The 26,051-nt window shown below is 45.3% G+C and overlaps 2 protein-coding genes and 1 non-coding gene across 7 annotated transcripts in view; all 3 read left to right on the top strand.

Moving 5' to 3' along the window:
• Positions 1-6,228, top strand: part of plppr2b (phospholipid phosphatase related 2b) — a 29,313-nt gene extending 23,085 nt beyond the window's left edge. For 3 of the 5 annotated variants that reach the window (XM_011613099.2, XM_011613098.2, XM_029851276.1), the window contains 5 exons: positions 3,337-3,457; positions 3,761-4,011; positions 4,477-4,653; positions 4,743-4,873; positions 5,735-6,228. In XM_011613099.2, the coding sequence (XP_011611401.1) occupies positions 3,337-3,457; positions 3,761-4,011; positions 4,477-4,653; positions 4,743-4,873; positions 5,735-5,843 (789 nt within the window). In that variant the 3' untranslated portion in view covers positions 5,844-6,228. Of the gene's footprint in view, positions 1-3,336; positions 3,458-3,760; positions 4,012-4,476; positions 4,654-4,742; positions 4,890-5,734 lie in introns of all 5 variants that reach the window. The other 2 variants (XM_029851278.1, XM_029851279.1) reach the window with 1 other exon arrangement.
• Positions 6,229-16,686: 10,458 nt separating this feature from the next.
• On the top strand, positions 16,687-16,756 carry mir137 (microRNA mir-137). Its single transcript, NR_105298.1, has one exon. It is a non-coding gene; the product is annotated as a microRNA mir-137 (primary transcript).
• A 5,633-nt stretch (positions 16,757-22,389) lies between these two features.
• pld6 (phospholipase D family, member 6) lies at positions 22,390-25,868 on the top strand. The gene is made up of 4 exons (XM_029851242.1): positions 22,390-22,526; positions 23,606-23,765; positions 23,963-24,192; positions 25,305-25,868. Exons 1-4 carry the CDS (start codon positions 22,517-22,519, stop codon positions 25,526-25,528), a joined length of 624 nt encoding a protein of 207 aa, XP_029707102.1. The 5' UTR covers positions 22,390-22,516; the 3' UTR covers positions 25,529-25,868.
• The last annotated feature ends 183 nt before the right edge of the window (positions 25,869-26,051 follow it).

The following is a 26,051-nucleotide window of genomic DNA, read 5'->3' on the forward strand; positions in this document are numbered from 1 at the left end:
GGAGACCTCCAAGGACACTGCGGATCCATAAATAATACCAACTGAGGGTCATGTGGCAAATGCGCATATCAATTTACCATTTTCTCAGTCAGAACTGTGAAGCCCCTATTCCCACGCACTTCTGTTAAAAGCGTCGCAACCGTGTAAATTCCAACCTTCCTCTTCCAGATTAAGCTTCCTTTTATACGTCGTGACGTCATCCAGACATTTAATGCTGCATCACCGCTTCCGGTTCTGATTGATGCTAGTGTTAGTCATAGTTGACGCCGTCAGTGTTTTGGAGTGAGGAAAAATGGAGAGAGTGGATGCGGCTGCCTTTTGTTGCCTATAGAATAACAGCGAAGCCAGGATGCAGCCTTCTATTACACTGAACTAACTGGTCATAACTGAACCAAATTGATCCATGTGGATCAATAGTCACATGCTTTCCAACCAACCCACAAGCTGGGGGATGTGCACGTCTCTGTGCCCCTGCTTTTTTCGCAGGGTTCCTCTCACCTTTTCTGTTAGCAGTTAAAAAGAGCCACGGTTCTTCAAAAGTCTGTTAAGAGCTTTACAGACACCACGTAACAATGGCGACCGTCTGATCTCCGCTCTCGGTGGAGGGATCAGTCGCCCCTCGCTTCTCTCCTCATCCGTAAGGTTCTTGGTTTCATCTTTGTTCATCTCTTGCCCTACTTTCTGTCTTCCACCACATCTTCTCATCCCCTTGTCTGTGTAATCAGGTGTTTACGCACAAATGCACCGTGTCTTAGATAAGCATAAAATAAATGTGACCTAAAAAATATATAACAACTGCCTCCAGGACACGGTCGATTCCCACTCGGAAAAGACACACAAAAAGTGTTTTTGAAACAAAAAACTGACCTTTAGTATGTCTTTGTTCTCTTATCTGACAAAGATGGGAAATTGTTCACAGTTACATTACATTACATTAGCATTAGCATTTGAGATTCATGGAGCGTACCGTTGTTGTTTAAAACATTTCTAAAATTCCCCAAACTGAGAGGCAGCATCCGTTTTATTTAATTCAACGGTCTTTGCGTAGCCAGGATGCTGTCAACTCTTATTTTTCAGTATTTTATTTCATGCTAGTCATGTGACGTGATGAGATTTGCAGTCTGCTGGTGTACACATGGAAGCATCTCGCCATGGTCAAGGGGGTGCACGTGTGTGTGCACGCGCCTGTGTTTCTGAAAATAATCATAATTTTAAAGGAAAATCTCTCCTTTTCGGGATTGTAGAGATTGTTCTCAATCCACAGTTTATCTCCCACTGAGTCCCAACTTTGTTGCAAACAATTACCTGATCTGCGGTTATTTCACTAATTATTGTTTTATCTTCACGTTTCACTGGTCATGTGCAAAAAATGAAAATGATAATAAAGACGAGGCCATCATTTGTAAATTAAGAAGTAAAGAAATTCTAAAAAATGACCGCATTTGTTGTTTATTACTCTTCTTCTTTTGGAATTCTCGTCGCTACTGGCCGAGGTGGAGCTCTAGCGCCCCCTGTTGTTAGAATGTAATATTCCCGCTGTCCTTCAGGACTGACTGACAATCACTATCCAACCTAATTCATTGTTGTTACAACCTTTATTTCAAATGTTTTTCTTCCATTTTTTAAATTTTGTAAATGAACTTGTCTTATAGAGATGAAACATTAGTAAGTGATGGATCTTTTAATAAATTAATCAAATAAAAAATGTGCATCTAGGACGGATGGATGGATGGATGGATGGATGGATGGATGGATGGATGGATGGATGGATGGATGGATGGATGGATGCTGCAGACCTTTCTACTGTAGATTAAAGGAAGTAACATTTGAGAGACCAGTGCAAAAGGTGATGGATATTGATTTCTAGAACCTTTTGAACACACGACCGAGGAAGAAATGCAGCATCTGACAACCCAGGAGCCCATCAGCACTCAATATCAGGATGCTCACATTGGTGTCGCGGTGCTCCCCCTCACGGGTTATTGACATCATTCTCAATCAAAGAGACTAGGGAACATGCTCGAAAAGAAGACCCAGGACTATCAGCTAAATAAACCAAGCCCCAAATGAAACAGAATTGCCCAAAACACACAATCTGAGCAGGTGTACGCCCACGGTTCCCAAAACTGTGCCAACCCCAGGGTCTGTTTTTCTAATCAACAAACGTGCAGATGTGCACATCTGAGTCCCGGTTCCTGCGTCTCCCCAATTCCTTAAGTTTGATGTTGCCTTTGAAGGTGCGTGAGGGAAGTCCGGATCCACGCTGCCGGAAACACGGCGTCAGCTGCAACAACGCAAGCCTGTGCCTGAAAACCACCGTGAGAGCAAAAATGGAGAAAAATAAAGACAATCACAGGTGTTTGCTCGACACCGAGGTGTCCTGTTGCTCCTATTTTGAGATAAGATGTTGGCGGCGAAACGATCAAAGCTAAAACAAAAGCACTCGGAGGGCAGAGACCTCCGCCCAGCAGCTCATTACCCCCCGTGGCTGTATGAATACATTCGGCTTTGAATTATTTTATTATTGAAATATATGAAATTTGACTTTGGCTTGAGAAGCAGGTTGAATGGAAGCGTTTCCCTCTCTTTAGAGTTTAAGCAACTCCTGTGGAATTCTATGATTCGGCTGCCAGATGACTCTGCAGCGTCACAAGAGCTTCTCCCAGAAATCTGCTGAACCACCTTTCTTCTGAAGGCTGTCACCAGAACGTTAGCATGACAGAATCTTTTTTTTTTTCCCTTTCAGCAAGTTTTCTATTGTTGGAATATTTCGCTCATGCTGTTTGAATTGTGTTCTCTTAGTGCGCGACTGCCTCGCTCCATTTCTTCTACAACACAACAAAGATGTTGTGATTGATTTTTTTTTTCCTTTTACCTTAGCGTATCAGAACTGAGGGAAGATGGCTTTGTGCTGCTGTCAGGCCTTTAGGACGCCTTCAAAAACGCCTGCATCGGCTTCCTCGGTGAATTGCTCGTGACTGTACATCCATACCAGGCATCAGTTTCACTCCATCCATGATTGGAACCTTCTATCAGTACCAGCAGACATCAGAATGTGGTTGTATTTAGTGCAGCGGTTGCAGGTCATGAGGAAACTGTCCAGTCTGGAATCAGAAAACTGATTGGAAGGAAGGGTTTCTACTGTTTTAATCACATTTGAAATAGAAGCTGGTTTTGATGCATCTGTTGAGACCCAGCTGATGAAGGTTCATTAGGATTCCACCAAGGTTGTGGTGTTTAGCATGAAATGAGCTAAACGCCGCGAGTCTGTGGCCGTGCATCTTTTCCCAACATGTTACACAGAGTTCCAATGAGACATAATCTCATCTGTTCCAGATCCTGATCGGGGAGGTGACCAGCTTCTTTGTGAAGACCGAAGGTGCTCAGGAGAAGACCATTGTGACCGCTGACTGCTGTTATTTTAACCCACTGGTGCGGCGGATCGTACGTTTCCTGGGTCAGTTAGATGAGACAGAAGGGAAAGCACGGTTTCCCATCGTTTAGCTCTCCCCTGGATCCATTCCCTTTATTTCATGTCCTCCTCTTTCACCATCTCTGCATTTATCTGTGACCTTTCTGACCTGTTTAAAATGCAGAACGGAGGCCTGGGTCTCTCTGGTCTCTTAGTCCCACACAGTTTGCAGCACTGAACCCATTTAACCCTCATTTAACATGATCTGACTGACTGATTCCCATATCCGTAGTTTCCACACTTGTCCTCCCTCCCTTCATTTCTTCCTCTCCCCTATCTTTTATGCAGGTGTCTACTCCTTTGGCCTCTTCGCGACCACCATCTTCGCCAACGCAGGACAAGTGGTGACAGGTCACCAGACCCCTCATTTTTTAACAGCCTGCAAGCCAAACTACACCGCCCTGGGCTGCCAGTCGCCCCTGCAGTACATCACAGAGAACCGAGCCTGCACAGGAAACCCGTACCTGGTGGCGTCCGCTCGCAAATCCTTCCCCTCCAAAGATGCAGCACTCAGCTTTTATTCAGCCATCTACACAGTGGTAGGAAAAGTGGAACGCAGAGCGCTTCACTCGTAAACAAAGGGACGGTCGTTTAATTGACCTTTTCATGTAAGGACATGAGTGAAAGCACAAAAATCACTCATTTGGTTTTTAGTCCTTAAGTTTATTGTTTCAATTGTAAGTACATCAGTTGAATGATGACCTATTAATCATTCCAGACACCAAGTACTAAAATTAACACAAAAAAAACACAACCGATCAATAGCAACAATAGTATAATGAGCATCACTGTGCAATACATTCACTTTTTTTCCACAATATTCAACTAACTAGTGTAAAAATAATAACAATTTGAGCTCAAGAGCCAAAAGAAGCAACCAGTTCTTTAACAAAAGCACTTTGCACACAGTTTTCTCTCATCTTTGCAGTTTCAGATGGTATTAAACCTTAAAGCAGAGTCTGACCTCTGGTGGTTTGTTCATCTTTTCCATTGTTTCCCCGCAGATGTACATCACCCTGATGTTCCGAGCCAAAGGGACCCGTTTGACGAAGCCGACCTTGTGCCTGGCGCTGCTCTCTCTGGCCGTGCTGGTGGGCGTGATAAGAGTGACCGAGCACAGAAACCACTGGAATGACGTTCTGGCGGGTTTCATCACCGGCGGCGCCATCGCGGCCTTCTTGGTGAGAGACAAACACAAATAAGCAGGAGGAGAGGGCCGTAAAGTCAGCAGTAGGAATAGAGCATCTATCAACAAACTCTCCTCCGTCAGGTGTCGTGTGTGATCAACAATTTCCAGCCAGCCCACCTGGCAGCGCCGACTCCTCTGCCTCTGCAGCGGCCGGAGGCCGCGGTGGGGATCCCACTCCTCAGCCTGCCACGAGTTGAGAGTCCACTCGAAAAGTTAAGTGGCCTCCAGGTAAGGGATGGGGGGATGGATCTGGACCAAAATATACAGACATTTCTGATAAATGGGTGAAATAGGAGCTTTCTTTTATCATGGGCAAGGTCAGAAGGCCTGATTTTAACTGCTGTAGTTGACAGACAACAGAAACTGTGGCGCTAGTTTTGCTTTCAGTTTAGTTTTCGCTAGTTTTGCTTTCAGTTTAGTTTTCGCTAGTTTTGCTTTCAATTTAGTTTTCACTAGTTTTGCTTTCAGTTTAGTTTTCGCTAGTTTTGCTTTCAGTTTAGTTTTCGCTAGTTTTGCTTTCAATTTAGTTTTCGCTAGTTTTGCTTTCAGTTTAGTTTTCGCTAGTTTTGCTTTCAGTTTAGTTTTCGCTAGTTTTGCTTTCAATTTAGTTTTCGCTAGTTTTGCTTTCAGTTTAGTTTTCGCTAGTTTTGCTTTCAGTTTAGTTTTCGCTAGTTTTGCTTTCAGGAGAAAACTGCGAACGTGGCATCGTCGTCCCACCTGCAAAACCCGATTCTGTGCTGATTTTTATATTTCTGCTTTTCGCCTTCCGCTGGTCAACTTTGGGAAAATGTTCCAAGGCTGAGCAGGAGGGGTGGTGGGCGGGATCAACGCCGAGCTTCTCTGGCACAGCGGGACGCACGATGCGGTCCAAGATTTTAAAGAACTGTTGAAAAGCTGCTGCTGAGCGCCGGCCAAAATAGCCGCAGATATTACCTCCGCAGCCTCAAACCCAACTCTCTGAAAATGCTAACATTATTTATAGGCTTAAAGATAAGAAAGAAAACACACTGTGTGCTCTGAATCGTCCCTCCCCCCTCGTCTCTGCTAACGTTCGATCTTTTTCTGCACGATAGGCTCCAGGGCTACCGTATTCTGAGGTCACATGACCATCAGCCACTCAGATCCCCCACCCCTCCCGATGTGCTCCTCCCCCCTCGGCGTTGCCTAACCAGCGCAGTCTAGACCTGCCCTCCGAATGCCCCCCGCCCTGCCCAGCCCACCCCGAAGGACGCCATCCTCTCCGACGAGTCAAGTCCACCCAGGTCTGAAGGTCCGCCAGTCGCAGGAGGCAAAACAGCAACATTTGCACATGGCGAGCAGGGCTGAACGTGGTCATCCGCTAAAGACAGACGGGAGACGGACAAGCGCCCTTCTGTTGCCCCCTCACGTGACCTCCACTATGGCCTTTCAGTCCTTTGAAGCAATATTGTGTCCTGTTTTTAACAAAGACCGTCAAATGACACCGAAGACTGTTGGCTGGAGAAGCGAAAGAACGCCGAATCAAATCAAATCCTTCAGCGGAGCTGAGGATTCCTTTTTTTAAAACAATAAAGAATATTGTAATCACTTGGGGATCATCCTAAAAAGACCATTTTGTAACACTCAGGACGATACAGTGGAGAGAAAGACAGATGATTTCGAACAAAGACCTTTACGAAAGAAAAATACGGTAAAAAAGGAAGAGACGCCACCCGAATCAGAAGCACTTTTGTCAGTTACAGCACAGATGAACCGATGTGGCGTAAACTGTTGCATCTAATAGCTCTGATCTCTGAATATACAGTGTTTAAAGGGACAGATAAAAGCTGTAAACACAATAGAGCCCATCAACGTTCCACCGATATTCCACCTCCTCCTCAGTACTGTGTGTGTGTTTACATCTCTGTGTAGGCTTTACATCTATATATACATCTATATATATATATATATATACATCTATATATATATATAGATATATATATATATATATAGATGTAGAGGTTTCTGATTTGACTTCCTGCCTGATTCCATGTGGAGTTCTTTGTGCAATTTTTCACAGTTTTGTTACTTTCCACCTCCCTTGACTCTTTTTTTCTGTGTAATTACCTTTTTGAGTTCCAAAGGTGACCCATAAACTAGACGGGTTCACCGAGAATAGAATTTTTAGAAGGATAGTTTACCTGAAATTGAAAACTAGGGGAGGGAGCAGTAGCAGACGTAGAATCAGCTAAATCAGAGGTAACTGGAGGGATGACCCCTGTACGACCCTGGTGCAGCCTGTGGAAGCCCCCCCCCACTTTTAAATCCCCCTTGACACCATGTTTCCAGACTCCATGTTCACTGCCGAGCTGCAGCAGCAGCCGCACACGACAGGGCTGCTGAAAGGAACCGGCACCGGTGGAGACGCGAGGCAGCGCCACATCTGAAGACATCGACGCGGTTCCAGGCAGCTTTTAAAGCAGACAGCCAGGATAATAGCCCATAAACGGGCACAGATGCAGAGGGATTCCCCTCTTTGCTTCCTGTGCACAAGCATGTCAGTCCAGCTCCACGTGCACGGCTGTGGTCACAGACACTCGGAACGACTAATGTTGAACATCAAATCTCTGGTTCTGAACTGTATCAAATTGGGACAGTGGGGCTGTCCATTAACCGCCTGGATCAACAATCTTATTGATTCATTTATTTATTTATTAGTCTGATTATTGGTTTCTTTGAATCCATCAGTGCCACCTGTTCTCCCCGTCCTCTTCTTATCTCCATTTGCTCCTATCGGGTGCACCGGACTCATCACCATATCTTTTGAAATCTAACGGCACCGACCCGTGTGTGACACCGAGGGGCAGTTTTGTATAGTAGAGTACATACGCTACATTTCTTTACACAGTAGGTAACCCATTATTATTACTGTATGTGGTACGAAATGTGTGACGGAAGGACCTGAAGCTGTCGGGCTGGTTGGGAGTGATTGTTAAAAGCAGATTTATAGTGGACAAATATGTCAATCTGAATGCGTCTCAGTCCATAAGGACTCTTCAGGTAGGTGGTACTGATGAGCCTGGCTTATATAACGGAGATTTCTTTTTTTCTTGTGTGTGTGTGGGTGTGGGTGTGTGTGTGTGTGCTTATTAAATGGTTTGTGCGTATGTTAAAAATGAGCACAGTATATGGCAGTATAACTGTTAATTTGGCTTTTTTTGTTAAGTTAAACTGTCAAAAAAAATAAAATAGCTGCTATAATTACACAGTTGGACGTGTGTGTAACTGCAGGCCTCCGAAGGACCCCTGCCAAGGCGTCCTAACAACGCCTGTTATAGCAGAAGGTGCTCATTATAGCCCTGAATTTACCCAGTAAAACTTTTCAGTCAGACATTTTTGTAAACAACTGTAGACTTGGACAAACCATATAGCTGTCCAAATCTTATTTTCATGTTTAAATGTCTCGGTTTTGTATTTATTTACCAAAATAAATCCCAAATACTTCACCACAACTGCTGTTCCTCTGTTTTCCCCGGTGACACATTTCAGCAAGAACAACATCACACACGGCACAAAAATGTAAACGCAATCTTTTAATTAAACGCAGCCCTGAAAGTATCGAGCAGAAAATAAAAGGAAGAAACACCAGGCTAATAAACGCTAAGCACAATTGAATTTACGTTCACATGAAAATTAAATTCTGAGCACTTCGTACTTCAGTTGCAGCCTCATTAGCTCACTTTGTTCGCCTGGAAACGCTGCGCATCAACCTGCCACATATATTTCTGTAAAGAACCATTTCTGCGGCCGCCATTTTGGCAAGAAAGATAAACACATCTGTTCCCAATTACGCAAAGTCCTCTTCCATTCAGGTCAGATAAAGTCAAGGTGCTCATGCAGCATATTTCCAAACTGGTAATGGTCTGCCTGGCTAAACAGAACCAAAGCTTGTTTCATTTCTATTACACTTATTGCCTCCTTGAAAACACAGTTTTGAGCTCTTTATCAAGTCGCATATTAAAAGGGATGAAAGCAAAAACCACATCATCTGTAGGAGTGTAAAACAGGCAAAGATGTCCTTGACTACTGAAATGAAAAAGAGAGTGAAAGCAAGGCAAAGAGGGCGAGCTAATCAATAAGCTGACTCCTCAGCCAGTGAAATCCAGTGAAAACAGACCTTATGCTTGAGAAGCTTAATCATAAGTTGATTTGTGTTCCCACTGTTTTCTGTACACTTTATTTTTAGTGAGTTTAGGAGTCTGGCGTCTGACGTCATTCAATAAAATGGGTGTAACTCCAGTCTGAGCCTAAGATGTTGCAGCCTCCCATGAATTTACATCACTGGAAAGCTTTATGGGTTTAGCCCTGATGAACTCACTGGATTACAGCCATCTGACATCAATTCAAATATTGTGATATTGTAAATGCATGCAGTTTCTGAATAAAGATGTGGAAAAATTATATATATACAAATTGTATATGTAGGACGTAAATTAAGAAAACTAGCGCAGTCAATTAAATATGACATTTACAGGAAAAAAATCAAATTCTGATGCAGACTGTAAATCGTTACAGTGGCCATTATTTCGGTTATTCTTGAATATTAAAATAGAGTTGTGGGTGTTCTATAGTTCACTGGTGAAGGAGAGCCGGACCAGATCACGCCTTTATCAGCGGCGTCGATCAAACTGTAGTTGCGCGCCGCAGCCACGAGGAGGCGCTGTTTACCATAGTAACCCGGGGAGTAAACCAGTAACGACGCTCTTGGAATTAATTAGGTGCAACATTTCTGAGAGGAAATTGCCCATTCGTCGCGTAAAAGCAAAGAAAATCTGCTAACACGGGACTGTGCATGCTCAGGAGGATTTTGACTTGGGACCTCCGCTGGCCCGTGTTAGTCATCGAGCTGATACTTGTCACGTGAAGGTGCACTGACTTTGCAACGCGCAGACATTAGACATTTCTTTCCCTTTTCCCCTGTTCCTCTCTCCTCTTCCCGCCCACTCTTTGTGTTCTTTGTGTTTGTCAGTCTTGTTAATGACAAGAGCACACATACACATCGAGAGAGGGTGTGTGTGTGTGTGTGTGTGTGTGTGTATGGGGGGGGGGGGGGGGGGGGGGGGGGGGGAGAGAGAGAGAGAGAGAGAGAGAGAGCTCTGCACTCTGGACAACATTATCTTTTCCGGAAATTGCTTCTCAAGCACAGCCGGAGCCCCATTAGAAAAGAAGAGCTCTACGCTGTAACCTTTTTAAAAAGCCATTAGTGATGCACCTGCTCCTCCCCCCCTTCCTATTTGTGTGTCCTATTTGTCTCTCTTGTTAACACACACACACACACACACACCCATACTAACCAGACACACAGCTTCTCCGCCCTGACTGCCAGCTTCCACAGTCTCCAATGCAACAAACTGACTACTGAGCAGCATCCTTCAGTTCTAATTAGAGAAGATTCAGTGACATTTTAAAGTTCTGCACCAGAGTCCAAAACCACTCAAATCTATTATTTACATGTGTTATTCTAATGCCTTTTGACTGTTAAATCAGTGTTTTGGACATGATTAATTCTGTCTCAAAGCAGCTGCACGCTGCCAACACACGATATTTCACCATAAGTCATGGCGCCAAAGTGAGCGGGCCCACTCGCTCTTGTTAGAAATGAATGAGAAGCTCGTGTTGGCGACTCAGTCAGCGATTGAATGAGTACGCTGCTCAAATGAGCTTTTAATAATAAATTCGGCCTCCACTTTGAATAATGCCCTTCGCGGCGGACTTGATATCCAATAAGCAAACAACAAAATCTTTCTAAGGGCTCAAATTGTGAGGTCAGATGTGATCTCTGAGCAGGAAGTCAACTCGGCCCAAACAACGGTGGCGTCAGACTTTAAAAGCCTCCACGTTGAAATCAACAATTAGCGCTGTGGAGCTGCACACATGTGCCTGAAGGTGGTAAATGCACCTAATCAACAATAGATTCAGACTGGTGAGCACATCTGCATCTTTGAATTTTAATGTTCTCCGATCATCTAATGCTTCTCGCCTTGGTTTAACGACGGGGAAATAACGAACCAAAAAAAACCCACCATTTTCCAGCTAGAAAACCTCCTCGGAAGAGCCCGGTTTATAGCACGCAGTCAAGGATACATTATTTATGAGTGTAACACAGATGAATGTCCAATGCTGTTATTAGTGGTCAAGTTGCATTAGGGGAAAATGCAGACAAAAGATTTGCATGACGAAGATGAATGTGTGGAATTAAAGGAGGCATGTCTCCGGCTCTGCCCCATCGAAGGTTGCTTCATTTAATGCAAATCTCCATTAATGTTACGTTAGTCCAAAACAAACCAAAATGCTGGGATCTGTGCGCATAACCAACCTGCCTAAATGATCCATAACGTTCGAGCAAAAAGCGTCGATGAAGAGGTCACAGACGTGTGCGCGAGGGTGAAATCATAGAAGGGAATGTTAGCAGGCGCAACACAGTCGGTGCGTTTGTGAGAGTGAGAGGAAAGATTTTAAATAAAGTATTTGACTGAGTGTGCTTTATCACATCCCCAAACAAACCAGCAGCCCTTGGGTAATAAAAATGTACTATCTGTCATAGTAAATTACAAATATTGGTCTTTGCCTTACTGCAGTCTCCTGATTATGCCCAATGGTCTGACTCTGACAATTACGAAGCCATTAACGCGGAGTGCTAGTGTGTTTATGTGAATGTGTGAAAGAGAAAAGACCTGCTTATTCGAGGAAATATGCTATCATGGCTCCTTTTTTTATGGTTCTAAAGGCTCCGGTGCCTCGCTCCAAATTTACATGTTCGCCGTCTGTCTGCGGTCACGCCTCTGATGTCTGAGACCAGAAAGAAAAGATCAGGAAGAAGGGAAGGAAAGCAAGACTAAAGGCAAGTCAGCGTCAAAGACAAAAGCTAATTTAACTTGTGGCTCATTACCCGAGCATTCAACGCGCACGCACGCACGCACGCACGTACGCACGCACGCACACAGGCGTTTCACAACTGTGCACCAGCGGATTATAAAGGCCCCTTCCATCAACACATCCAGCCTGTGTCCTCAGGAAGACCATCAACTGGATACAGAGGTCCCAGCAGACTCCCAGGATTAGGTGTAGAAACTCTCCCCCCCCCCACTCAATAGCCCCCTGTAGAAACCCCTGTTAAGGCCCTGCAGGGAACACTAATCAGCACATGCAATGACCCCCATGCCTATTGTGATCTCTGGAGTGATGACTGACTCAGGGTTTGCTTTTGTGTGACATCGTATTTCTGCGTATGAGATTAACCGAGAACCAGGCAGAAAGGTGGTGATTCACCAGAACACCAGGTGGTCCAAACAAACAAACAAACAAACAAACTCACCAAAAATGAGGTATTCATAACACCAGACTTGGAAAAAAAACGTCCCCTCCTTTCAATAATGTGCATGCATTTCCCTTTGATGGGTATGAACATGAGAAAAGAGCTAGTCGCTAATGCTAACGTGAACAGTTTCTGTCTCACTATTTGCACATTAGTGTGTGTTTAATGGCCACTACGCTGCTCCAGCCTGAAGTGGCTAACATTAGCTCTGCAGCTAGTGTCAATGAAACAGCCAGCACCACCTGTGAGAAAGAGGAGGCTGCTGATCACACACTCGGAACGTGTTAATTTTAGAGATAGAGCGAACATATGCACATGTCGGCAGACAGAAGGTGGAAGGCCCATTCCCTGAATCAGTGCCGCAGACACACCAGCCTTTATTCATCAGATAATGTTAATCAAAAAATAAATAAAGCAGAGGACGCATCAAAGGTTTAAGGAGTAAATACTCAAGCAGTGGATCCTGCAACTCCCAGCTCGCTGTTTCCATGGTGCACCGTGGTTCAGGCACAATTAGCTGCTACCTTTTTCCCTCATATCACAACCCTGTGATTTTCGACGCATTTGTAAAATAATACAGAAAAATGTGCTACAATTAACAATATTGTAAATTTGTGTTGTATAATTAAAACATGTTGCCGAGAGTGGAAGCGTTAAATGGCGTTTGTGTGCAGATGACATCGATGCTTCCGCCTGCGGAGAGGCGTTTAAAGGCATTTAAGGCCACGAGAAGATATTTCATGACATTAAAGAAAAAGGATTCATTTTTTATTTGAGGATCCGTGTTTAAGATTTGGTGGCGTCCAGTGAAAAAAAGATGCAAGAAATGAATATCTGTTCTCAACCCCCTCCCTCCTTTAGAGTGTTAGAGAACCTACAAAGGCTGCCAGGGAACAAAATGGATTTTCCCATTTGTCCATCTCAGGATAATGTAAAACAGAGCAGTGCAATGCAGTAGCAAACACATGTGTGTGTGTGTGTGTGTGTGTGTGTGTGTGTGTGTGTGTGTGTGTGTGTGTGTGTGTGTGTGTGTGTACAGATTAGATAGATAGATAGATAGATAGATAGATAGATAGATAGATAGATAGATAGATAGATAGATAGATAGATAGATAGATAGATAGATAGATAGATTTTTTTCAACTCTATTCAGTTATTGAAGTCTAGTTATTTCAACTAAATACACAGAAACATGTTTTGAGTCTTAGATTTAACCCATGAGGGAGCCACTATGAATGCAAAGATAACATTTGCAATGCGTTTCATAAAATCCATCATCAAATATGTCCACCCCACTGGGAAACAAAGAGAGGTTAATTAAACCCGCTCCTCCTGTCACATGTATCCTTCACAGCAACTCCAAATGAATTACCCCCATTTTTCTCAGGCCTACCACGGCTCCATCACGACCCCCCCCCTGGTCCCCGGACCCCAGCTTGGTTACCACTGCACTATAGGGCACGATCCAAGCACCGTCAGGGGCGGATGGTGGCTTGGACAGGAGGAAAAAAAAACCGTTCGGAGGAGGAGGAGAGACAGAGGAGGAGGAGGAGGAGGAGAAGGGAAGAAGGAGGAGGGGTGAGAGGTTGCAGTTGAGTTGCATGGGATGCTGATGCGGCTGCACGGGCTCCATCTCTCCATCCCTCCCTCGGAGAGAATGGAAAAAACAAGGAGTGGTTATGTGATTCCCCCACAAGCCGGAGAAGAAGCGCACCGGAGAGAAAGAGATAGCGGGGAGGAGGAGGAGGTGGGGGCGTTTCCCTGCACATTATAGCCGACCCTCACTCTTCAGCATGGATACAATATATAACATATGGTTTTTCTGGACATCGCGGTAAGTTCTCCATTTTTTCCCCCCTCTGCTTTTGTCACCAGGAAAATGCGGCTTGTGTTCGTTACTCCATCACTTTCGATTGTTGATATCTTAATATTCGCTGATCGTGCCCGAAGCTGCGATAGAAAGAAAAAAAGAAAGACTTGTAGAATTAAGCTTGCGGAGCCGACTGGTTGCGCTGCGCCTTGCGGGATCGACGCCCGATCAATTCTGGCCGCTGCCGCGATGTCAGAACTAAACAGGTTGGTCCTGTCGGCATCACTCCCAAGTTCCCGTCAATTGACTTGATGTGTTGCACTCGCATCCTGCTCAACGCTTGACTGAGCCTGTCACCGCGTCTCTGCGGCTTAATAGATAAAAGAGGAAATTTAAAAAAAATAAATAAAAAAAATCTCCCATTCTGAATCCGAAGGGTTAAGGATCCGATCCCGGCTTTCCGCTCTGAATCGGTTTCTCTTGTGAGTGGAAGCGGATGTATTTACTAACAAAGAAAGCTTCATATCCAAGCCTGTCACGTAGCAAACAGGTGCTGCTATCTGCAGGCTGGTTTTACAGTGGCGTGTCGGGGTCTTATTTGGGCTAGTAGGCCAACTGGAACCTTTGTACATTTAGGGCCTGCACGTTTGTCTGTGTTGAGTTTGTCACCGAAAGTTTGGCAGTAAGCAGAGAGGGTGGCATCTCACCCGCTCCCCTGGGCCAAACGTATTGCAGTGACCGTGATCAAGTCATTTATTTATTTCTTTATTTATTTCTTTATTTATTTGAGAGCCTCGCCTGTGTCGCCGAAATGACTGGAAAGATTCAGCGTTGCGGACACGAGCATAAACATCCTCATAACGGCGCCTTTAGTTCTGAGCAATTAGGCGGTAATGTGCGAGGAGCAGGCCTCGCGTCCGCGCCGCCTCTGGCTGCATCTCAAGCCTTGCCTTGTCTCTGCCTCTGGCACAGATGCTGGCGATTCTGCATCCTATCTGGACCAGCAGGTGCATTAAAGGATTGATAAGTCCGCTACAATTGGACACAAATGTGAAACACAGACCGATTGGCTCTCATTAGGCCCTCCGGCTGGAGCCAGTCCCCTTTCAATCAAGTCAATTCAGGAAATGGGTTTTCATATAAATGCAAACCAGACATCACCCCCCCACCCCCCACCCCCCACCCCTTCCATGAGACAAAGTTGCTATCTGGTCCAATAAAGGTACAATTTTATAAACGTAGGGTGGGGACGGAAAAACGGATGTGACAAGGGGAAAAAAAGAGGCCTGGTTCATGCACTCCATACTGCTTCTGCAGGCACACCCATTGCACGAGTCATCCGCTGATAGCCGAACGATACACACACACACACACACGCGCGCGCACACACACACAAAACACTACAGCACACTGAAGCATGTCTTCAAATTAGACAGAGACATTCCAGTGACAGTGAGCAGACAGTCCCATCCAGTGAGGAGGGCATCGACGGGGTGTATTTTTACACCAGATCCCTGACACCTACGTATATCTCTTCACAGCTCTTGGTGAGAACAGAAAACACGTCCACTTGGGTTGTCATCAGCTGCAGCCCATGCATGGACAGTTGGGGTGGAGGTGGAGGTGGAGGAGGAGAAGAGATATAATGCGATGAAGACTAAAGGTCTGTAGTTAATGAGGGAAACAGATGTCAGGCTCCTCTCTGTTGGATGCGGCTCCTTTTTTTTTTCAACGCGACGAGAGTATTTCAGCGTGTAGGCGATGACAGGTGTGAATGAGGTGAGAGCCTCGCCGGAGGTAAAGGGGAACTTCCCGTACGCAGCTTCGGACGGGCGCAGATGCCGACGGCGCAGACGGATGTGTGGTTTTAGGTCCACGTCTGGGTGGACGTGAGAGGAGCGAGAGGGTAAACGCGGGGCGAGAGCGGAGAGGATGCTGCGGAGATTGCAGTGATTAGAGAAGAAAGGTTAAGATGGTGGGGTGTGGAGCGAGGAGGGGGGGAAAAGGGAGCGACAGGCAAGTCATGTTTGCAGACCGGCTTTCCAGAGGGAGCTGTCTGTGGTGCTGATGCAGCCACGCAGCCCCCTCGGCAGCGCCACCAACACCACTTTTCCCAGTGACACTCCTTGTTCTCTCCTCCTCAGCTGTTGATTGACAAATGCTGAGGTTCTAATTGGCAAGCGTGGACGGGGAAGAGGCAGGCTTATTCTCCGTGGGACACACCGGGGTGGGGAGATGGGAGGGAGTGAATGGGGGACGTCGAGGAGCCGATCGAGGGAGAGGAGACAAAGATGGAGTAAGATGGTGGGGGTGGAAAGTGAAAAGAAGGAAGGCACGGGGGTGAGGAGGAGGGGACTGAGGTGAGGGCTGAACATCTGTTTGGTAATCATTCTCTCCCCTCAGTGCAGTGTAACGCACACTGACACCTATTTGATAATTGGCGAGCCTGCCCTCTCCCTCAGTGCTCGGTTAAATGGTTGCTTGATACCATGGAGAGCGCAGGGACTTGCTGCTGGCAGTGCAATCTGTTTACATGGTGGAGCTCAGGTAAAGATACATAACCGGCTGCCTGTGTGGCTGCGTGCACGGCTCACAATCCGCTTATTAGTCAAACTGCGAGCTCAAAACGTGAATCGAAGCATGCGTGAAATGTGTATTATAGCCCAGCCGTGTTGTAATTCCAGGATAAATACGATCTCCTTTGTCTCTCTTATCGTAGGTGCTGTTCTGAAAGAATTTGCCTCCACGCGGGGAGGCTTTTCAAGAGCATGCGGAAGATGAATGGACGCACACAGAAAAGGAGAAAGAGATCCAGAGCTGGGAGGAGAAAGGAACGGAAAGAAAGGAAGGAGGAGGAGGAGGACAGCCTCTATGCTCCCATCTCGACCACGGGTATTCTTGGGTTGATAATACAGATGTGGATGTTATTGCTTGAGAATACGCGTAGTCGAGTGGATGCTTTATCACCTGCACAGGAGCGAAAGCTGAAGAGTGCAACAGCAAAAAAAAAAGCAGACAGACATGTATTAAGGGGATGTGGCACAGACATTGTGTGGTTTTTAATTAAGTGCCCTGGGAGGGGGGTGGGGGGGGGGGGGTGTGTTTTATGGGAAAGGGGCTTATTTTGTTCAGTCAGAAAGCTTTTTTAAATAGAACGCAATCATGGCCGACCAAATCAAATCTAGCCACTGAAAAGGTGTTATCGCTGCAGTTTTATCAACCATGTCACACTTGTACACCTGTGGAGGAAATGAGTTTGTTTCATGGCCAAATTCGGGCTCGCCCACGGAGGCGTCGCCGGCACCGGGTCGCCTTGCCGCACGCCACTAAGCTAACACCCCCCCACCACCACCCCCCCGGGCATTAGTTCAGGGAGCTTAACACGAGTCTTCGGACTCAAGACGTTAATACCTAGCCTTCTTGATTGCAAACCCTTGTCAGTCAGTGGTGAACGCAGGTGCGCTGGTAATCTTATCAGCTGATGAGCACCTCTCACAGCTAATCACAATCTCCACCAACATAAAAAAAAAATAATAATCAGAAGTTAGGGATGATGGAAAAATCCCCAGGGCCCCTTCCACAGGACGGTGGACCGGAGACTCTCACACTATATTTGACTCCTCGGCTCGCAGTGAAAAAAAAAAAAAACGTGTGAGAGTCTGATGCCTGTAGCAGCAGCAACAGGAGACAGTAACGCAGGAGGACATGTCGAGGCGGGCACCCGCTGTTGATGCTCCAGTGTTTCGGCTCTGCTGATTGGCTGTCGCGGTGGGACTTAAACCCACACGTATGTACACGAAGCGCTCTGAGGTCCCCGTGATCTGCGTGCTGAAATAAAAGATTGACGCATCGCGTGAAAGAGGACGACGCTCCATCCTCGAACCTGGTGACGCCAGAGACGCTGCAGGTCCACGTGCCGGTGCGGAAATAAGGAATTGATTGATTTTATGGGTTAACTATTTTTAGTCAGTGTGATGGATGTTTATGCCTTTTATTGATCAGGTTGAGGTGCGGGTCTGAAGAATTTGTGGACGTCAGGGCATGCGGATTAATCAGGCTGCATAGGTTGCTTGAATAAAACATCTTGAATTACATTTTGTTGCATAAGCATTGTTGCAAAGCATTATAAATTAGAAAATCAACACCCGCCTTGCAAAATCAGCATTGTATGAGCCCGTGTTTGCAAATGTGTTTATGATAAATTGCACTCTTATCATTTACAATTGTTTATTACTGTGGTCTCTTACTGCTGCATAAACACATCTCCTATTTATTAGTACAGTATATAAACACGATTTATATGAATTTGTGCGAACTTGTTGATTGAGCAGAGCCTTTATTTCGTGAGCAATTTATGTGCGTGCATGTGTGTGTGCTTCCAAGCAACAAAATGACTATTGTGAGCACAGCTCCAGGTGCCTAGCAACCGAATCACTGTTTCCTTGGCAACAGTTGCCTTGCACTCACTGTGTGGGTGATTGGCAGCCTTGACAACGGAGACGGGGTGACACTTGACCTCGCGTGCTGAATGGGAGAGAAGCGAGAAACAGAAGAGAGGGGGAGGGAGTGGGAGGGGACGCAGAGACAGATGAGAGACTAAGTGATAATCACTCTCCATTGTAATCATCCTCCAGCATGTTTCATAAGGCGTCGGCAGTACCCTTCCAGCTGGGGTCCGTCATCAAATACAATACACAGAGCAGCGCATGCATGCATGGACACACTCTTCCTGGGTGAAGAGCTCAGGCAGCCACTCCAAATCTCATCTATTATCGCTCAGCTCTGCCGGCGACGGACTTGCTACGGTTGCTTCTCCTATTTGTGATCCGCTACATGCGGCGCTGTCTGAGAACAACTGGATCCTGGACACCCAGAAAGGTCACCATCACAGATGCCACAGGAGGGCAGATCAGACGCATTTGTTTGCACTTGGCTGAGCGCTTGGACACTCAATTTCCAGCGAGCTTCTCATTCTAAAATATACACATTTGCCTCTGACCTGCAGTGCAGTTTATTGATCGAAGCCGCTTCTGTATTAGCTTGCTGAATCTATGGCTGTAGGGAGAGCTGCCTCCTTCACCGGTGCTGTGTCATGTGTTTCGGAGACTCATTTTGAGGTTAAAAAAAACCAAAAAACCACTCATAAAACAATAAATAAGAACCAGAACGGTCTCTGCCATTAGCAGTTTCACATAGGAGCCATTTTTGGATCGCTTTAGAGGGTCCTTGCCTCAGGATATACGCCGAGGAAGCTGTACAATGTTTAAGGAATTTCAGGAACACCCGACACAGGCTCCATCAGTGATTTCATTGTGTTGCTGCTGATGTTTGTGGCCAGTTTCTGTTCGAGTGTGAAAAATCAAAATGGAGACAGCAGATGGAAAGTGCAAGGAATAGCAATTCTCTTTGTGATTTTTCAAATAAACATCTTTATTAAATGTCTTTCTTTTACTGCTGCTGTGCCATAAAGTAACTGACTTCTAATAACACAGGTCCGTGAGTGGAAGACTTGTGTTGCCAGATAGATTGAGCCACTAATTTTTCCAATAATACCATTTTTGTATTCTCCAAATTATCAAAAAGAAATGACCTGCATCGGAGAACAGCTTTACCAAAATGCCAATTTTACACCCTAGCCGAGCATTAAGGAAACATCCACGACATCCCAGAACTGCACAGTACACGGATTCTTGATGGGGTTCGATCGAGCGTTTGGGAAGGCCAATCTAATTAATTAGTCTTGGCTTCATTTGTCCTGCAGCATTTAGGGTCCTTTTACCTGGATCACCGTCAACTTCAACCACGTTTCAACCCGAATCACCAGTTCGGCACGGAGATGCGAACCACTCCCACCTCCCGCTCGTTTAGGGGGAAAGACGGCAGCAGATTCTTTTAAAACACACGATCGACAGGAATCACATTTTACTCTTCTCATCAGAGAAAGTAACAGTTGAATGAATCATGACCATAATATGTGGAAACTTTGAGTAGATTTATTCTGTTGCACTAAAAGAGCATTATTCTAATTTAACAGCATGACGTGCGCAGTGGTGTGTAAGATACATCAGCTCTAATCACTTCTCTGGTTTTTTTTATCACTGATTAGACCCAAGATTTAAAATATCTCAAAGAACACATATCGATGTCATCACAATAAGATAAATGCTTCATCGGCACACATCAGTTCGATAAAGGTGGATTCAATTAAATGTCTTAAAGCATCAACATCAAAAACAATTGCATGATCAAAAACACTCACTCCTAACACCTTGACTTTTTTTTTTTTTTTTTTTAAATCCCCCATAATTATCGTTCCTGGGTTTACCTAACGTGAAACAACAAAAGGAACAACAAAAGGAACAACAGGAGGAACAACGGGAGGAACTGTGGGTTTGATTACAGCGAACACAGCCTGTAGCATCAGATCGGAGCTGCACAGCACAGCTGGAAACTTCCTGCTGCTGGTGTCAGAGTGCATTAAATGGGATGTGTTACCCACTCTGTCAGGACCCGCACATCACTCACATCACATGAAAGGAAAATTTAATGAGCCAAGATCTCAGTCCCACTGCTCGCTATTAAACAATTCTGAGAAATCAGGTTTGTACTAATTTAACACGCTGAATAAAAATAAACAATTTTCTTACCATCTATGAATCACGCTTTAAGACTATTACTCTGCTCGTTACTGTAGAGTTCTTTGCACCTCTGCTACGGATAGTAATGAGGGGAAAACAACTCCAGCTTAACCAATACGGTTGCAGAATATATATATATAAAAAAAACATGTAACAATTCTAAACATTATTATCTTAGTGGAACAAACATCAGGTAGAAAACAAAAAAAACACTGACGCTGCTTCTCCATGCTGAAGACAAGTGAAACTACCGATCACAGTGCTGCGAAAACGCAACACAACCTGTGAACAATACTTCTTCTACGTGTCCCATGTGAGTAAGTAGATTGTTACAGGTCCAGGACCAGGACCAGGACCAGGACCCTATCCTGGGCCTGGCCATGACACTTGAATTACTGATTGGCCGCTTCACAGGCATCTATCCAGTCGCTGTACACGTCTACTGGCTCTGAGAGATCTGAGGAGAATTGGATCAAGGAAATAAGAAATGGTGTCGCTTCTCCTGCTCAGACCATAATGACACTATTATCACTTTGGACATCAATACAGGAAATGATTGTGAACAATGGTACGAATCTTGTCAATTGTGTTAACGGTTAATAGCAATCCTCTGCTCAGCACCTTCATGATCAATAACTTACCAGATGTACGGAAAGGTAAGGATGGCGTTAATCTAAAATGTTAATCAACATTTTAGATTTGTCTCAAGGTGCTTTTAGGCATAAAAATGGCCTTGATCACTTCAAACTGGATTCGTTTTTTTCTAACATGATCTAGTGAACCAGAATCCTATTGAGGGTTTCCTCCAAATTTGTTACAGTTTGATAAAGAGGTTTCTTTTTCAAACAATGCCAAATTTCGGCCCAGCTCTTTCAACCTTAATGCAAATCCTGGAGGTTGTGGGTGCGGGGAGCTGAGATTTCCCAGTAAGATCTCACTGGGGGATTGTTTGCAGAGATGGTGACAGGTTTCAGCCTCGGAGAGGCCCCGCTCCCTCCTGTGTGGCTTATTTCCACGCTCTGTTCCAGCCTTTTGTTTACAATGTTTCTCTCCCCACAAAACTGTCAAAACTTTTGTGACATCCTCCAGATAACTAATAAAACGGTGGACCTGTTGATTTGGGTTTGCTGCGTTCCAAAGTTCTGGAAAAGTTGGAAACTACAGACAGCAGTTTTTTCTAGAGCCAGGACAGATATTGATACCATCTAGAGCTACTATTAAACTCCAATTGATCAAATGAAATCTACTGTTTGTCTAACAACCTTTTAACTTAAAAGGATGTTTCAAAAATGGTATTTGTTACATGTACATTCACATATAGAAAAGGATACAAGTAATAGGGGTCTGGAACTCCTCCAAGCAGACGGAACACGATATTATCCCGGTGTTTCTGCTTCTTTCCCTGCCGGTGGGATAAAGTTAAAAGGGTGACTTTTTAAAAAACCTGAAATGTTACCGGGACAGTTCATTTATCAGATAAATGTACGTACATTTTAACATCACATGACTTCTCGTGGTTGCAGAACGGACAGGTAAACTGCGTCTCCAGATCGCCAGTCATTTTCTTTTTAGGAGGAGGCTTTCTTTTTGATTTTCGGCGACCCATTCTAAAATCTGTGCATGTGACAGAAATAAAAACAAGGAGGCTTAGACAAAGACAACGTGCAACGGCGAGACAAAGCTCAATGGTTTTACTATACCGTTACTTAGCAAACTAAGTAGGCTAACATTAGCTTGTCTGAAGCCGATTACCAGTATAGCATAAAACGCTTCACCGCGAGTACAACTGCATGTTACTATTGGTTTTTATTTGTGCATCTACGTATATCTGCAATCCTATCGATAGAATTAGGTGTTATTTAATGAGCATTTTGCCTTGTTTACCTATGTACTCAGCAACTTCAGGATACGGAGGAAGTACTTCCGGCTGCCGCAACCCTTCGCGATGATTGGACGAGGGCGGTTTGCTTGCGAGTCAATGATTGGCTCGTTGAGCTGTCAGTCAACTCCGACGATCAACTGACTACCGGTTGTTCCCGCGTGACCACGTCAGACGGCGGAAATTCACTTTACGATGCTGGCAGGTATTAAAACATCATTAAAACACACACAAGTTCTGTCCTTTCACATTATCTCAGACAAACTAGAACTATTGAGTCCATTATGTAGCGGACCGGCCTGAATCATCAGAATTTTACATCCCTGCATCAACGGCAGAGCTCACTTTAACCATGCACGCTTTCCTTTGCTGTGAAATGGAGCCGTTTACGATCATCACTTTTCACGTTAGTAACATCATCCTTAGAATAAAATGTCTTCATCTCGTTGTCAAGTACATCAGTAAATCACCTCAGTACTACCAAATGGAGCACCCCCTTAACCTTACATTGAAATGTCCTTCACCTCCATGTACAATGGTGTGTTTTAAAGCATGTGTGCAGAGGTGCCACATCAAGATTAATGTCCTTACAGAACATAAAGAGTCGCATATGACAGTGTGTGAGCATCCCTAACAATGATTTGACCATCAAACCTCACGCCGGCAACACCCACCGTATTAACGCCGACCTTGGCGCTCTTCGGGGGTGCTAAACTACGACAACACAGTAAATCTTCCTGCAGTTAATAACTAGTCTCGAATCAAGGCTCTTCATTGAAACGTCGATAGGACTCATTTGAGTTGTTATCCTTAACGCCGCCCTTTGATCTTTCAAAGATCAGTGACCCAAACAGGCCCAATAAAAGCACGACTGTCGGGCCAGGGCCCACACGCCAGCCCTGATGTGAGGGGGGTTTTCTGATGGCGTTGACACATATTTTCACCCAGCGAGGTTTATGAAATAACCCGAAATTGCTCATGAACACTGCAGAAAGACAAAATACTATTGGTAATAAAATTACATTTACTTACAATACCATCTCTCTTTACTGTACTTCTATTCCAAAACAACTGAAATAATTTCTCTTTGGTTAAGAATAGGAACTGACAGACATGCAAGATACAACAGCTTCTTTTCTCTAGACATTTTCTTCATATTTAAAAGTTCTTTATCAATCAAAAAACAATGACATGCGAATGAACTGATGTGCTCACAGAAGTGAACATAGACAAGTTATTAAAAGGTTACTGCTCTGGTCCGTGACATTATTTTGTAAATTTCAGTGATGTGGAAGGCCGGCTTTGCCATTGGGGCCTTTTGTCTCGCTACAGAGCTGATCTTCTGTATCCTCCGTCGCCGAAGGTCTCGGCCCGTCAACGAGGTCCTCTTCTTTCCCTGTGAGACAGTCTGCATGGAACACATCCTTAGTCCATCTTTACAGCTGTAAGGGACACGTTGCAAATGCCTTTTAATGGCTCACTGCAGATTTGTTAGGATAATATATAGAATAACCATCTAGAACATGTTTTGAAATTTTAAATTTGCTGTAATGCCTTTAATCATCATTCCTGAGTGGAATAATGCCTTCATTCATTCGCTATGACAAAATAATTTTATTTTCTCTCTTTGTGCTCCTCCAGTTCCTGTTTCTGCCCACTGACTCATGGCAAGAAGACGTCCATGTACCATCTTCTCCAACACATCTTGTCCGCGTCCTCCTCTCTGGACGTGTGTATTTTTGCCTTCACAAACACGGACTTGAGCAGGGCCGTGCTCGCCTTGCGCGGCAGGGGCGTCGCCATCCGAGTGCTCGTCGAGGAGAAAAACGTCTCCATCTGCGGCTCGCAGATACCTGTGCTCCTCGGGGCTGGTAAGAGAATCACACCCGATACCACCTTCAGACGTCATCCACAAACACGGGGGGGACCCATTCAGCAGAGGTAATGCTGCTGGAAAATAATGTCACAGCAACCTTTGCGAGGGCATTATCAGAGACAGTTTTGGTCGGAAATACGGGAAGCATTACTGAGGCTCTCTCCTCCCAAAAGCCTCGGTGTTCCCGGGCTGCTACTTTCAGGAAGTCTTGGGGAGTTCTGCGGTGGCGAATGGAGGCATAATAGCAGTTGTCTCAGTGAATGGAGGTTGCCACTACATGCCCTCCCATGAGTCAGAGTAATCGCTCTCCCAACACGCTGAAAGATCATACGTTGCAGGTCAGAGGCGCGCCGTCTCTCTTTGCCTCTCAGCCTGCTGCATTTCATAAATTACTGCAGCTGCATACTGTTAGACTGAGAATTAACTAAGTAAGGGATTGGCAAGCAGACAGCGCATTTCATTTGGCACTGATCCGTGGGTGTAGTTTCGACTGCGCCAGTGGTGGAGACTGCTGTGGCCTCAGGGGAAGTCACTTCCTGTGTGCGTTTTGTCAGCATCTGCAGAAGCGTTTAGCCCCAACTGGCCAAACGTGGCTGGCGGTGAAGCACGGCGCTCTCTGGCTGTCACTCCTGTCCGCGGGCTCCATCGCTGTTGTGGAGATTTGCCCTGAATCAACATCTCAGGTTCAGAGGTGTCTTTATTGTTTCGAAGAGATGTGGGGAAAAGAGGAGCTCGGAAACCGTGGGGCTCCACTCACTGCAATTTTAACTGTGGAACAAATTGGGCTTTTATTAATTGATCACACACCCAACTAAGATGGAAGCTTTCTTTGATGGAAATGTGGTGTATTAGAATGAGAGGAATGCTGACGGGTTTGAGATGTTTCTATAATGGAAATAAAAAGTCTGTGTGGTTAAAACCCACCATTGAATGTTATGTGACAGCTCCTTTGGTCAGATCATTTCAGCTACTATTGAATGTTTCTGCTGGTCTGTCATTGCTAAAACATGGGAAGTTTCCAGGAATTGTCATGACAGTTGAGGCAAACGCAGCCCGTGCACGATGCCTCGCCCTCCCACCCCCCCTCACCTGCCCTCTGTCCGACAGGGATCTGCGTGCGTTTCAACAGGACGCCCATCAGCATGCATCACAAGTTTGCAGTGGTGGACGGCAGGAAGCTCATCACCGGCTCCCTCAACTGGACGTGCACGGGAGTGCACGACAGCAACGAGAACGTCATCGTCACCGAGGTGACGGAGCTGGTGCGGCCCTACGTCAGACAGTTCGCCAGATTGTGGCTGTGCAACGATCCGGAACAGACCTGTGTGTGACGGAGGACGCCTCCAAGATCCACGTCAGCTTTACACATTTTACGTTACAGCCATGTTGCTGTCATGGTAACGGATCAGCGCCACCGCGTTGAGAGTGGCGCCACTTTGTTTTGATTGAAATGGTTCTGGCTGTGGGTCCGTGTCATGTGACTGAGCAGCCTTAGTCTCCAGGTACCAGTTGGTTCTGGAATCACACACAGCTGTTGATGTTCTTCACGTCTACAGCTCTCTCCCCTCGAGTGTTTCTCCTTTGTGTATGATTCCATATGGTTTTATAACTACGTAATGTTTGGGATTACTTTGTCCAGGTTACCAATAAAAACAGCGTTATTACTGTGCACTTTTGGTGCGTCGGGCCTGATTTGCTCACAGTCACAAAACACACTTTTGTAACAAAAGCGAACAGTGTTGCAAGTTTGTGAGGACAAGATGTGACCTGCAAGCCCCAACACTCAGGCCAGAACAAGACTGTGCTGGAAGATTAAAATTGCTCCTGGAGTTTAGGTCAACTTTCAACTTTAAA

Source organism: Takifugu rubripes, chromosome 17, assembly GCF_901000725.2.
Source record: "Takifugu rubripes chromosome 17, fTakRub1.2, whole genome shotgun sequence".
NCBI classification, from domain to species: domain Eukaryota; kingdom Metazoa; phylum Chordata; class Actinopteri; order Tetraodontiformes; family Tetraodontidae; genus Takifugu; species Takifugu rubripes.